Source organism: Lolium perenne, chromosome 4, assembly GCF_019359855.2.
Source record: "Lolium perenne isolate Kyuss_39 chromosome 4, Kyuss_2.0, whole genome shotgun sequence".
In the NCBI taxonomy this organism is placed as follows: Eukaryota; Viridiplantae; Streptophyta; class Magnoliopsida; order Poales; family Poaceae; genus Lolium; species Lolium perenne.
In genome coordinates, this window is record NC_067247.2 from 143,031,086 (window position 1) to 143,046,320 (window position 15,235).

The window sequence follows — 15,235 nt, forward strand, 5'->3', positions numbered from 1 at the left end:
AAGATGCAATTGCAGGATCTAAAGGAAATAGCTTCGAGTACTTACAACGGCGTAAATAGCTTAGTAGCCGAGATCCGGAGTGTGAGTACCTTTTACCTTTCCTCCCCGGCAACGGTGCCAGAAAATAGCTTGATGTCTACGCCCCCCTCCTTTTCCTGTAGACAGTGTTGGGCCTCCAAGAGCAGAGGTTTGTAGAACAGCAGCAAGTTTTCCCTTAAGTGGATCACCCAAGGTTTATCGAACTCAGGGAGGAAGAGGTCAAAGATATCCCTCTCATGCAACCCTGCAACCACAAAGCAAGAAGTCTCTTGTGTCCCCAACACACCTAATAGGTGCACTAGTTCGGCGAAGAGATAGTGAAATACAGGTGGTATGAATATATAGTAGCAGTAGCAATGGCACCAGAAAAGTGCTTTGCCCAGGACAGTAAACAAACAGTAGTAACGCAGCAGTAGTAACGCAGTAAAACAGTAAACAAGCAGCGATAGCAGTATTTTGGAACAAGGCCTAGGGATTAGACTTTCACTAGTGGACACCCTCAACATTGATCGCATAATAAATAACTCTTTCTCATATGTGCTACATACACTCTTTTGTTGGATGATGAACACATTGCGTAGGATTACACGAACCCTCAATGCCGGAGTTAACAAGCTCCACAATTCAATGTTCATATTTAAATAACCTTAGAGCATAATAGATCATTGCAAAATAAACCAAGAACTAACATAGTGCACACACTGTCCACATTACACTATGAAGGAGGAATAGATCACATCAATACTATCATAATGATAATTAACTCCACAATCTACAAGAGATCATGATCATAGCCTACGACAAGAACCACATGGTGCACACACTAGTCACCTTTACACCATGCAGGAGGAATAGACTACTTTAATAACATCACATGAGTAGCACACAACTAGTAGCGATACAAAGCTCATCATATGGATCTCAATCATGTAAAGCAGCTCATGAGATCATTGTATTGAAGTACATAGGGGAGAGATTAACCACATAGCTACCAGTACAGCCCCGAGCCTCGATGGAGAACTACTCCCTCCTCAGGGAGCAGCAGCGGTGATGAAGATGGCGGTGGAGATGGCAGCGGTGTCGATGGAGAAGCCTTCCGGGGGCACTTCCCCGTCCCGGCGGCGTGCCGGAACAGAGACTCCTGTCCCCCAGATCTTGGCTTCACGATGGCGGCGGCTCTGGAAGGTTTCTGTGGGTTTCGTCCAACGTGATAGGGTTTTCGTGACGGAGGCTTTAAATAGGCGGAAGGGCAGCCTCGGAGGGGGCCTGGGGCCACCACACCATAGGGCGGCGCGGCCCCCCCTCTGGCCGCGCCAGGGTGTAGTGTGGGGCCCCCAGGGCTTCCCTCTGGCGGCTCTCGGGTGTTCTGGATGCTTCCGGGCAAAATAGGAACCTGGGCGTTGATTTCGTCCGATTCCGAGAATATTTCGTTACTAGGATTTCTGAAACCAAAAACAGCAGAAAATAGGAACTGGCACTTCGGCATCTTGTTAATAGGTTAGTTCCAGAAAATGCACGAATATGACATAAAGTGTGCATAAAACATGTAGATATCATCAATAATGTGGCATGGAACATAAGAAATTATCGATACGTCGGAGACGTATCACGGCCACATATGAACTAGTGCTATTAAGGGGTAAATCCCATGGTCATCGATATGAGCTTTATGAATCCCTCTTATCACCTTATGCATGTGTCAAAGTGCCGATATGGTAATGCCACTTCTTACCACACTTCAAAGAGTAGTTCCCTCTCACCAATACCAATATGAAATATTACATGGTGCAGAACATGTAATAACAAGAGAGAAAACTAACACACATTAATACTTGAAACTATAAATTATCTTAGATTCATCTTATATTCATGCTAGGGTTTCTCTATCTCCCCAAGAACTAATAGAACTACTCACACATGGAGACAATCAAGAACATCATCATAATCTTGTGGAATGAACGAGAGGAATGGAACAAATTCGAATACAAATCCACAATAGCAATTAAGATTACAACTATGGTTGCAGAATGGTGGTGATGAAGCTGCAGCGGTTGATGATGATGAATGGGATGATGGCTTGTCCTTTGAGGATCCACGTAGCAGTCCGGATCTTGTCTTCTCCAAAATTCCTTCTTGAGATCTGATCTGGGGCGGTGTTTCTCGGTTTCACGAAGCTGTGTGCGTCTGATCTCCGATCTGTCTGCGGGAGGTGAAAGTATTTGACGAGGCGGTGCTCCTGACAGGTGGTATAGGTGGGCTCTGCCTGCACCGATGCCCGTTAAACTCCCTGGAAGCTGTCCTCGAATTGTCCTTTTTCGCAGGCGCATTATTAAGTACAAAAATGATTTCTATAACGTGAAAATGCCAAAATGACAGTTTTCATTGATATTTCATTATTGACTTGTCATTTTAAGATCCTGTGAGGACAAGCATAAAAGGGCGCGGTAGCGCGGTGAAATACAAAAATACTACCACTACTTGATGATAAATTAACGAAATAGTGATGCAAAAACACTCATCATCTATCCTTTTACACAATTTTCCCTACTAGTTGGTGCGGTACTCAATTTGCCGCTAACACCTAAAGCATTTTTTATTATCATGGGCCGCATCAGACTCAACCATTATTGGAAACAAATTATTTTTTCCTATTTTCTTATATATCTTGATATTCACATCTTTAAAATATTTTGTATGTATCCATAAATTTGTGCATTAAACATTGAGATATATAGTTCAAATTTTTTTTCTTATATAGTTAAAATAAATATTAATGTAGTTCAAATTAATTTCTCGTGTACAAAAAGATGCTCACACATTTCATAAAACATATTCATGTGGTTCAAAATTATTACTCATGAGGTTCAAAATAAATGTTCATACAATTTTAAAAATAATTGTTCATGGGGTTCAATAAAAATGTTAATGTGATTCCAAATATATGTTTATGTATTATCTAAGTTTTAATATGATTTTTAAAAGAAATATTGAAAAAAAATATAAGAAAAAAAGAAAAAAGAAAAGGAAATAAGGAAAATATACAAGAAAAACATGAAAAGTATAGCAACAAAATACAAAAGAAACCGCTAATAAGAAGAAGAAAATGGAAGTCTCACCTTTTGGGCTGGCCTGCCACATGCAGGGTATGGACGTCACTCCCTATTTTACACAACGAGCGACAAATAAACCTGCCAAGCCGTTACATCCCGGTCCGACTACAACCCACTCCGCTTAGTGTTTCAAAAGACAAACAAGAGCCCACAACACACGCGTCCAACAAAAATTAGGCGCTTCTACACACGCTTTAGACATCAGTAGATACAAAACAAAGAGCGTTCACTTCTCCGCTCCAAAAAAGGAAGTGAACGCGGAGTGAAACCCAAAACCGAGAAGAAAAGATCCCCTCACCCATTTGACGACCACTTCCCAAATCTGAAATCGACATCGTCTCTATTTAAAGCTCCAAAGAAATCTAGATCGAGTATTGAGATCCATTCCGGACCCTGGGGAGGAGCGGTCACCATGCCCCAAACCAGTAGCCGCCGCGATCCAGAGATCGTGAACCTCGACAGCGATGATGACGACAACGTCGATGGTAAGAACACGATCTATTCACTTTCCCTCTGCTTGATCTGCTCATTAGGTTGGTTGTGGTGGTGGAGGGTTCCTCTCCTGATATTTGATCTCTGTTGATATCAGATATCAGATGGAGATCTGTGGTTAGGTAGATCATTGGTTCGGTAGCTTGAGGCGGAGGCTGCTCCTTTGTTATGTCCATAGTAGATAGTTGTTTATGCCCCCTTTAATCTTTTGCCAACCAAGAAGCTTGGTGTTTTTTTTTTCATTTTTTGTGTTGGTTCTATCGGTTGTTTCGACCGATTGTGCTCCATCTTTGGATTAGATAAATTATTGGAAATGGATAGGGTTTCTAGGATCAGCCCCCCTCAAATCTCCTTGTATTAGATGTCCATATAATACCTATCCTTGGAGATTGGTTAGGTAGTTGAGATCTAATATTAATTAGTATCTATGTTTAAATCAAGATGCAATGTTGTAGCTTCATGTGCATAAGCGTTTTTATTGTTCAGTAGCCCAGTGACCACTTAGTTGGTTTATTCATCTTTGAAGAGGTGTTTTATATATAATGAAGCATAACGGGGACTGTATTTTAATGGCTCAAATTTTCCATCTCAGGCTTCCATGGATTAACATTTTTATGTGGTTTTAATTCATGTGCCTAAATTAGTATATTCATTTGACAAAGGGAATGCATTAGTAAAAAGAAATATAAATTACAATTGGCTTCTACAATAGCGTAATGTCAAGAATTATTTAAGACATTAAACATACACACACCCTAAAAGACATAAGGATAAAATAAAATAAAAGGCAAAGTTAAGTGATCAACGACTTGCAACAACATAAAACAACCATCACCATTGCAACACAAGAACTGCAAACGAGGTTATCCATAGCAACTCCAAGATAACAATGCACAAATATTATTCTTGCTTCATTGAAGCTCCAACGTCAGACCATGAGTTTTTACCCGGAGAATGTTTAAGAAAACTGTACTGAACGTTCAAGGTAGCTTAGGCTTGTTAACACATCCTATTAGGGTGGCTAAATTATTAATACACTAGCACTTACATATTGCTAAAAGACATGACCATGTAGTTCTTGAATTGCTTCATATGTTACATTATAGAGAACACTGCATGATCTAGTTCTAGATATTTCCCCTATCTTATATGCATTCCATATTGTAACTGAAAAGATTGCAGGCATCTCTTGATTCAAAATATTCTTAGTTTGTTAATTCTTTATATTTCTTGTACTAGGAAAATTACTTGTGGCAGTCATAAGAAAATCATCTCATCGATTTATCAATCAACCTGTTAATCACTGCTAAGAGTATCTCCAATAGATGATGTAGATGTAAAATAACCGTCGTTTACATCACTTTAGCCAAAAATAGCTCCAACAGATGATGTAGATGTAAAAAATGGCCCAAAATTTTTCATCGTGATGTATATTTTGCACCACGCGATGCAAATATACGTCACTTGGGAGTTGATGTATCATAAAAAAAAACGGACGACAACATCATGGAATCGGGCTGAAATCACACACCGGTCCTCCATCTCTAGGCATCCGTACTCAATCGATTCAGATTAATTTGTACTATTGAGACTAATTTGACATGTACATGTACATCTAGTTTGGGAGTAATTTGGACTAATTTAGGAATATATTTGGATTACTATTTGCAGTTTTCTAGCCCCGGTGATGTAAAATACATCATCTCTCTAACTCTTTAGAGCAGAAACAGGTGATGTAAAAAACTAGAAAAAGAGCAAAAATAGGTGATATATTTTTTACATAACAAGCGAGATGTATTATAAATCATCTGTTGGAGATGCTCTAACTTCTTTGACATCAATTCATTGACCATAAATTAGTTGGAGATGCTCCAACTTCTTTGACATCAGTTTATTGACATGTGTTGAAGATGCTCTAACTTCTTTGACATCAGTTCATTGCCATAAATTAGTGTTTTGCAAATTTCTTTCAATAATAAACACTGAACCTCTAAGTTCTTGATATTTAGTATTCATATAGATTTCCCTTGTACATTTGATAGCATCCGCTCATTATTATTTGTGCCACTATTACATATTTTATTTCATCGTAGTTTCAGTTTCACCTCAAAGTTGACTTTGAAGGTCGTTTCTTGAAGATTTGAAAATAGTTGGAGATAAATAGTTTTTTACTTCACATGGTTTAATATATATATCCTATATATATATATGTAATATGTGTATCTTGATCTCCAGTATGTTTTTATATTTTGAGTATAGTGTCTCAAAACAAGCAGTCTCAAACAAGCAGAGGCCTGGAAGAGAAGACATCACAAATCATGAAGAATGGGTTGCATTCCTTTGAACTGCCCCCAAAGAAAAGGTTAATCCGCAATACATCTAGCAAAAGGAGCGAAACAAATAAAGACAAGTTGGACACTAAAATTTTTGAATTGTGCATGGAGTATGTCCATCATTTCTCTTATTTTTTGTCAATTATTATATTATTTTGATTACTATGTAGTTCTTATTATTTTTTCTACACAACTCTATGTTTAGGGACGTTTGGACATGCATAGATCCGGAAAAGGAGAGCGAATATGCATATTTTGATTCATTGTGGTTTAATACCTACATGAATGGGAATGATAAATCGGATGTCCTCAGATGGATAAAAGCTAAGAAAATATTCTCAAGGCGATATGTATTTGTCCCTATCGTTTGTTGGTATGTCACTCTCATTCTTATCTTGTGGAGCCTCTTATATGGTTGGCATACTATATATCACATATTCACTTCCTTGAGGCCTTGAATATAGGGATCACTGGAACCTCCTTGTGTTGTGCAATTTTGGTGAGACAGACTACCTAGGTACTCAAAAGGGGCCACGTATGCTGCTGTTGGATTCACTTAAAACGGACAATCTGACGTGGCTGCGAACATCCATCAATAGGTTTGATTCTTTATTTTTTCCCTTTCTAGGCCTTGAGAACTATTATAAACATGATTATCTGGCTGATAACATGTTTAGTTTTATTTTGTAGCATAGCTATGTGTATGCACAACTTAAAGGTCAAAAACAGTTTTTTTTAATCTATATGATCAGCCCAACAAGGAGTACATGCCTGTTTTATTTTTGTGAGAAACACCGAGTATAACATAGATGTACACATGAGCACACACACAACCATGTTTCGATAAATGTTATGATCTATATTTATCTTCTGATATTGTTGTATTTCAGATTTGTTGTTGATATTTTAAAAAATGAAGAGCGGGAAGAGTTAGAGCAGTTCATAAGTGAAGTCGAGCTCGAGTTTCCCGAGGTACGTTTCTTAATATCTAGAAGTTAGTATTTTTATCTGTTTTCGAAAGTTCTATCTATTTTACACAATGTTGCAGGTGCCACAACAAAGTGGGGATGATTGTGGTATATATGTTCTTTACTTTATCTACTGTTTTCTCGTGATCGAAGAACTAGGTGAAGATTTGAGCAATCTGGTGTGTCACCCATTTCAAACATTTATGGAATCTTCATGTTTGTGCCTTTCAAGTGTTTTACTAATTCTTTCTTCATTGGCCGATTTTATCTTAAGGATGCCTTATTCTATCCAGAGGAGCTAGAGAACCTAGAGGACATCCGTAAGGATATACATTCGTACCGAGAGTATGTATCTCCTGCCGATATTTATTTCCTGTTTGTTAAATTGTGATCTCATTTCTGTTTGTTACTTCTCTGCAGGAAAAAGGATGCCGAAATTGCAGAGTAGGCATGGCAAGATTGCATCAAGTAAACTGTTGTAAACGGGTAATGGAGATTGGCGCTTTTGACAAAATCATTTCAGCTTGCATTCTTATATATGTTTCTTCCTCTTGTGTTAATATCGTTTTTCTCTCTTGCTTACCCAGGTGACATCATACCTTATCTACCGACAAATGAGAGTTCCATCTTCTTCCATGGAAGTTTGAGATTGTCGATACTATGTTCGTTATACAGTTTATAAATGCAGCCAAGACTCAAGACGAAGATGTAACTTCTCCAAGCAGATAATTTTAGCACCTATTCCGTAAAGCAAAATCTACAAACGTTTCCCTTCGTTTAATTTAGGCATTATGTTAAGTGCATTTGATTGATTCAGTATGCATTTCTGCGTTTCCAGTCTATAATTGCTGAATCGTGTGTGTGATGGACCGGTTTTCATCCCACAAAAAACTATTGGGGGCCTTCTGGATTGATATACCATTTACCATTTATTGTTATTTGCGGAACGATAGTACTATTATTGTTATTTGCCATGTGTGGATGCACCGAGCTAGATGGTGTCTGCAGTCTGAATTAGGGTATGTTGTATTGGGATTCAGAAAAGAAAGAAAGAAGCCTTTTATACCTTTCTCAAAAAAAGCAGGCGCTTGTACGCACCTCAGTACTAGAAAACGAAGCGCGTTCTCTTCTTGGCTTCAAAAGAGGAAGCGAACGCGTGAGGGAAACCCACAGCCGAAAATCGAGATGCGTCCCTAAGCCACAAAAGCCGAGCAATCCCATCCATTCCCAGATCTGAAATTCTGAACTCGCCATCTCCTCTTTGTAAAGCCCAGAGGCAACCAAAGCCGAGCAATCCCATCCATTCCGATTCCGGTCGAGTGGAAGGAGTCGCCACCATGCCCCGCAGCAGCCGCCGCAACCCGGAGCCGGATGTCGTCGACCACGGCAGCGACGACGACGGCAACGTCGACGGTAAGCGCGCGATCAACCAGCACCTGGTCTCTTCCCTTTCCCTCGGCTTGATCGATCTGCTCGTCGCGGTGGTCGTGCATGGGCCGTGGGCGTCCCCGCGCGTCATCTTCTTCTGTTTGGCTTAGGTTGCTTTCTTGTTACTGGTTTAGATTCTTAGAAATAGATCGCTATATGGCTTAGGTCCTTGTATTACTTTTGTGTGCTGGTTCCAGCGGCTGCTCTCTCTTTAGATTCTGGAGATAGGTTATTTCCAGCGGCTACTCTCTCTTTGGATTACATACGTGATTGCTTGGAAATATACAGGTTTCTGCTGTGAGGAGGGGAACACAAGCGCTTTAATTCGATAGACATGCTAACGCTTTGGAGTAATTGCACAGAAAGAAACAACATAGTATGAGATGAAAGTCAAGTCTATGGAACAAATCTTCGACCAAACAAAGCAGGAAGCTAGACAATAGGCCTAGGCAAGCAATGGTCGGCTTATTCTGAATGAGGTTCTAGAGTAGGTTTCGGTTGTTTCAGTGCTAGGGGGTTGCAGTTTCAGTTCAGAGTTCTGATACCTTTTCTAGTTCGCCTGTGGTCGTTTTTCTTCTCTGTAAAATCTGTAATCTGTAATTTCGCCGTTTTCTGTTGGCCTTTCTCTCTCTCTATATATATAATATACTAGTAAGTGTGCATGTGCAACGCACATCTCTACCAAGACATAAAAAAATGCAACTAATATGAAAAATCAACGAACACCCCACATATATCTAGGATGCAATAAGCACTTTCAACAAAGGTACATTCTTTTTGAATTGTGTTTCAACCAACATCCACATCTAATATGAATATATTTTTATTATAAGGAAAAATTCAGAACATGCTTTTGCAAACAACCAAATTGTTCAAGGATTATTCCACAAATGTTCTCTGATTGTACAAATTGTTTCTTTCAAGGGATGGTCAAATCATGACATATTTGAATACTACAATCTTTAATCCCCCGCCTTCTGTCAAACAACCACGTTACCGAACAAGGAATGTGCTAACAGATCACTATGAACTCTAGCAACCCGTGGGGCAATAAACAATAAGATAAGTTCATGATCAAACAATATCCATTCTTCATTTCCTGGGCACTATTTTTTGAAGTGAAGTTGGCACTGCTGTTAGGAAATACACTTACAAATGGCAAAGAAAAATATATGCTATGGGTAAGCAGTAAGAAAATTTTCTGCAATAATAAGAATTCGCTATTAAAACAAGTAGATAATACCCCGCGCCTTGCTGCAGGAATTATGGTAATAAATTTTTTGATAGTAAAAACATATGAAATTCACCTTAGGGTAAAATGAGTATCATAATTGGCTGTACATCTTTCACAAAATAATGGCTACATAGAAAGCCTATTCATAAGGTGAGACAAACAGAACTCTCAAAATCTACTTACCATGACAGATATAAATTAATAATGAGACATCTGCGGTAGAAAACTTGAGCATCTCATTTTTGTTGATAATTTGAAGTTCCACTTGATTTAATTACACCATGCACTATATGCTATATAGCAGGTTCCATACAGGTGAACAACCGTAATCTTGAACTGGTCATTAAATAGGAAAGGAGTTTTCATATTTTATCCAGTATAGATTCTATAAAACTGGTCCGTTCTCTGAAGAAAAAGCATGCTTACCTTACAAAGGGGCTTGTCAAATAACTTTAGAAAATATTAGTGTACATAAGCTTCAGAAGGTAAGTATAATTTGAAGATAGGGTCTTATGTAGAAAGAGATGAATTGTGAGGACCGACAGAATTTCAAGCACCGGTAGTTGCTAGCAAGTGAATCCTTCTGCACTCTAACCAGCCAACAAAACCCAAATAAGCCAAACACGTGTCAGTTTCCGCAAGCTTGAAACCACCGAAGAAGCAAACCAAATCTGCAAAAGTCTCTTCTCCAGATCACTCCCTATAACTGGCCAAAGTGCAAACCTTGTGGCAGTCCTGCGCAGAGACGAATCAAGATTAGAAAGTCGATTAATACTTTAAGTTCAGATTGGTTTTGCCCCCCTGCATACTTCTCGGGGCCTCAATGGGTAAAGTAGAGAGCTCATGAATTCCGGCGTGGGTGTTGGATTAGTTAGTCGCAAGTCGACTTCTTACGCCGCTGGGGTGGATCTCCGCCATGACACCACAGCGTGGAGATGACAAAGTCATGTTGCCATACTGAGACACCATGTAAGAGTAGGCATAACAACGACGCATACCAAGCTGATCACGCAAAGAACTGAGGACAGGAAGAACTGTGGATGGAGGAGGCTAAATGAGGAAATAATGGTGGATGCGTGGCGTGGTGGTGGAAATATAGGCAAACCATTAAGCGGCGACAACCATTATTCGCCTGCCATAATCATTCTCGGCCATTTAGGCGATGGCTGCTAGCTTGCTCCTCTAATCATGCTCAAACGTTTACTTTCCGTGGAATTGAGGAAAGGCAGGTTTACTTTCCGTGGAATTGAGGAAAGGCAGCACTCGCCTTGCTAATCAATGCTCAGTGGCTTGTATTGTTCCGTCTTGTTTCCATGCAACTGTGGCAAGGAAAGGCTGCTGGGAGGCGAGGCGAGGACACACACGACGCGCGACCGCGTGGGCAAAAAAATGCGACGACGTGACTGCACAACAAGCCAGGAAAATCTTGTATTGGGGGAATCCCATCTAGAGATAAAAGAAAAAAAATGAATTGTGAAAGATGATTCGGCAGAACAAAATGCAGTTTATAGCGTACCAAAACAATAATCCAAATGATGGTTGCACTGGTTTTAATGAATGTCCATATAACCTTCGCATAGACCATATGTCAAGGTAATCTATCTCAACAGAAAGAATTATATACTGCCCTGTCAAAAATCAAATATGTAAGTGGCAATTTTTCATCATGTCACAATCTGGTCGTTAAAATGAATTTCAGTAGTAAGATGTAGCGACCATTGTCATAGATAAAATAAACGTTTCCCTAAGGGAATATTTGAAGAAGAAAACATATCTTAATCTCCCAGATCGTAATGAAGGGTGAATAATAAAAAAACAGATAGAACACTGATTTTTATGAACCGTGTTTCCACTTCCTTCTTTGTAGCAGCAAGCATAATTCATTCATCAACGAACTCCACCAAGGTGGTGGGACTACAAGACATGAGAAAACAAAATGTGGATATCTAGTTGGGTGGTACAAAAAATGGCTTAAATGTCAGCATTAGTAAAAGTAAAATCTACATCCTGCTGACATTTCATTGCTTGTTCGCAGCTGAGAAAGAAAATACAATCTTTATGTGTGTGGCAGAATTTGCAGCTGGGAGGATATCCATCATGGTCCATCGTCATTTTCTCGCCTCCGATGCAAAGGCAGAAAAGTGGGAGAGGAGATAGATCAGAAGGGACAGCACCTCGATTTAGAATCGCCACTTCCGCGGCAGGTCCTGCCATGGAGGTTGACTGGAGGAATAGGTGCGTGATTTGTGGGGAAGTTGAGGCGGGTGGTTAGAGCGGGCGTGTTGAGGTGCTCAACATTGGAGCGATGTAGGATGTCTGATTGACATGATTTAACCGATCAGATTTAATGTATCCCAACAAGTTTGTGCTTTTATAAGTAGTGGAGATAACATAAAGTCCTCCTCCATGGTTCGAAAAAAAATAGACAGGGGTCTCTAGGATCCTTGGCCCCTCAGATTGCATGGTATTAGATGACCTCCTATTGTCTGCCCTTGGATATATAGAGGGCTTGAACTTTTAGATTACAATGGTATCTCCGTGTAAATCAAAAGGCAGCACTAAAGCTGCATATGCAAAAGCGATTTTATAGTTCAGTAGACCCATTGCACCTTCGGTGCTATATTCTTTTTTGCATGGACTAACATGTTAATGTTGTTTCATAGGTTACGTTACATAGAGTACTGCATAATCACATCCTAGATTGTTTTGCAATCTCATCCTAGAGTACTGCATAATCACATCCTAGATTAAGCCTGATTGTTAGTTTCATAACTCCTTACATTTCTTCTACTAGGAAAATAATTGTATGAATCAGAAGCAGATCATCTCATGGATTCATGAATCAAGTTGTGATCACTACTAACATAAATAATCCTATTATGCTTATGACATGTAGATTATTATTTCAGTCTGAACTGTAGTATGTGCTTCAGTTCACCGATCATAAATTAGTGTTTTGCAACTTCCATACAACTAGAAAACATTGGACCTGTAAATGCTTTATATTTTCTCTTCACACAGATTTCCCATATAGCTGGTTATAGCATCCACTCATTATTAATTGATCTACTGTTACATATTTTACTTTATTGCAGTTTCTCTTTCACCCCAAATGTGGCTTTTCAAGATGATTTCATAAATATTATAAACAGTTGGAGACAAATAATTAAAAGTTTCAATATGTGATGTCTGTATATCCTGATCTCAAAGTTATTTTATATTCCGTGTATAGTGTTCCAAAACAAGTGCTCTCAAACAAGCAGGGGCCAGGAAGCAAAGACATCGTTGAGCTTGAAGAATGCATCACCCTCCTTTCACCTCCCCCCAAACAAAAGGTCTAGCAGAAGGCACAAAACAAGTAAAGACAAGTTGGACACTGAAATTTTTGAAATGTGCATGGAGTATGTCCTACATTTCTCTTTTTTTTTTTGTTACTCTCTACTTTACTTCGATTTGTTGTTCTTATTATTTTTTGCTACAACTCTATGTGTAGGGATGTTTGGACATGCATAGATCCGGAAAAGATGACTGATTATGCATATTTTGATTCATTGTGGTTTAATATCTACACAAATGAGAATGATAAATCGAATGTCCTCAGATGGATAAAAGCTAAGAAAATATTCACAAGACGTTATGTATTTGTCCCTATAGTTGGTTGGTAAGTTACTCTCACTGTTATCTTGCGGAATTGCTTATATGGTTGTCATGTATACCACATATTCACTTCCTTGAAACCTTCACTATATAGGGGTCACTGGAGCGTCCTTGTGTTGTGCAATTTTGGCGAGACAAAGTACTTGGGTACTGAAAAGGGACCACGTATGCTGCTACTTGATTCTCTTAAAACCAAAAAGCCGACGAGACTGCGAACAGCCATCAACAGGTTTGGTCCTTTATTTCTCCCTTTGTAAGTATCGATGATTGTTATAAAAATGGTGATCTGTCTGATAACATGTTTATGTATTTTTCTATATCATAGTTATGCCTATACAAATTTAAGTATTAAAAATTAGATATGTTTTCTTGCCTATATGGTAGCCCAACAAGGTGTAGAGGCTGGATTGAACGTTTGAAGCCCCCTGAGACCTTTTTTGTTGAGAAACACCAAGTATAACCTAGACGCACACAACAACGCTCGTATATATGTTATGATTTATATGTAACCTTACAATTAGTCTAGAATATCCTAGATTTATTAAACTTTTATTGCTTGTGTACCAGATTTGTTGTTGATAATTTAAAAAACGAAGAGCGGGAAGAGATAGAGCAGTTCATAAATGAAGTTGAGCTTGAGATTCCTGAGGTTTGAAATTTTTATCCTTTTTCAAAAATTCTATCTATTTTAATAGTCTACATTGTTTCTTCTTATTTGAATTTCCGTTTTTTAATACTTACACAACTTTGCAGGTACCACAGCAAAGTGGGGATGACTGTGGTATATATGTTCTTTACTTTATCTACTGTTTTCTCGTAATCGAAGAAATGGGTGAAGATTTGAGCAAGCTGGTGCGTTACCCATTTCAAACATTAAGGAATTTTCATGTTTGTGCCTTGCAAGTTAATTTAGTAAAGTTTTTCTTCATCTGGCTATTTCGTTTTAAGGATGCCTTGTTTGATCCGGAGGAGCTAAAGAACCTAGAAGACATCCGCAATGATATCCATGCGTACCGAGAGTATGTATACCCTGTTATTCCTTAGTTCATGTTTGTTAATAAAGCTGTAATCTTATTTCCTTTTTGTTACTTCTCTCTGCAGGAAAAGGGATGCCAAAATTGCAGAGTAGGTACGGCAAGAACACGTCAAGATTGGTGCTCATGATAAAATCATTTCATCTTCTCTTATATATGTTCCTGCCTCTTGTGTTAACATTGTCGATTTTCTTCCTCTTACTTACCCAGGTAATATCGTAACCTATCTACCGACAAATCAGAGCTTCATCTTCACCGGTGGCAGGTTTCGAGGACATTTAAAGAGTATCAATCCTGTGTTGGTAATACAGTTTATACATACTGTGAAGACGAAGATGCTACCTGGTCCAAGCAGATAGCTTCAGCAACAGCCAGCACCTAATTTATGATATACAGGATTTACAAGTGTTTCCATTCGTTCAAACATTTAAGACACTGCTATGTTGAGTGCATTTGGTAGATTCGGTTTGTAGTACATTTTGAATAACTTGGATCGATCGGTTATCGTCCTGTTTTTGTAGACAATATAAATCTTTTGTTACTGTAGTTTTTTAAAAACTGTAGATGAGATAAATCTATGGGGAGACGTTTGATATGGCTTAATTGCTATTTTCATGTGTGCATGCATGAGCTAGGCGGACGCGGTGTCCGTAATCTCGAATTAGCAGTATGCCGCAATGAGTTTCAGTACAAGAAAACTCCTTATTTGGGGCAGCCGGGCAGCGCAGTGTCTCCTGCATGTGCAGTGTAGTTTTTTTTTTAGTGGTAAGAACACCTCTAACAAGCCCGTAAATCCTCCCGGAACTGAATTTTTTCGGCGGATTTACGGGATCGAGCCGATAGTGGCGTAGAACGGAGTCCGAATCGGTGGGTCGGCCGTATAAGAAGTTTAGGGGCCCGAGAAACTACATCGTGGACCCGTATATATACAAGCCGCGGA

General features: G+C 39.1%; 2 protein-coding genes across 3 annotated transcripts; both read left to right on the top strand.

The window, feature by feature from the left end:
• Nucleotides 1–3,561: 3,561 nt before the first annotated feature.
• LOC127347261 (probable ubiquitin-like-specific protease 2B) lies at nucleotides 3,562–7,390 on the top strand. Its single transcript, XM_051373470.1, has 8 exons — nucleotides 3,562–3,634; nucleotides 5,901–6,084; nucleotides 6,180–6,347; nucleotides 6,439–6,573; nucleotides 6,865–6,946; nucleotides 7,023–7,121; nucleotides 7,217–7,287; nucleotides 7,363–7,390. The coding sequence occupies exons 1-8, from the start codon at nucleotides 3,562–3,564 to the stop codon at nucleotides 7,388–7,390; spliced, it is 840 nt and encodes a 279-aa protein (XP_051229430.1).
• Nucleotides 7,391–8,037: 647 nt separating this feature from the next.
• On the top strand, nucleotides 8,038–14,904 carry LOC127294092 (probable ubiquitin-like-specific protease 2B). 2 transcript variants are annotated; one of them, XM_051323838.2, is made up of 9 exons: nucleotides 8,038–8,355; nucleotides 12,837–13,005; nucleotides 13,098–13,265; nucleotides 13,356–13,490; nucleotides 13,829–13,910; nucleotides 14,015–14,113; nucleotides 14,210–14,280; nucleotides 14,363–14,415; nucleotides 14,506–14,904. In XM_051323838.2, exons 1-8 carry the CDS (start codon nucleotides 8,280–8,282, stop codon nucleotides 14,388–14,390), a joined length of 828 nt encoding a protein of 275 aa, XP_051179798.1. In that variant the 5' UTR covers nucleotides 8,038–8,279; the 3' UTR covers nucleotides 14,391–14,415; nucleotides 14,506–14,904. The 2 variants fall into 2 exon arrangements, with proteins under 2 accessions (XP_051179798.1, XP_051179799.1); XM_051323839.2 differs by having other exon boundaries at nucleotides 8,039–8,355; nucleotides 14,363–14,390.
• The last annotated feature ends 331 nt before the right edge of the window (nucleotides 14,905–15,235 follow it).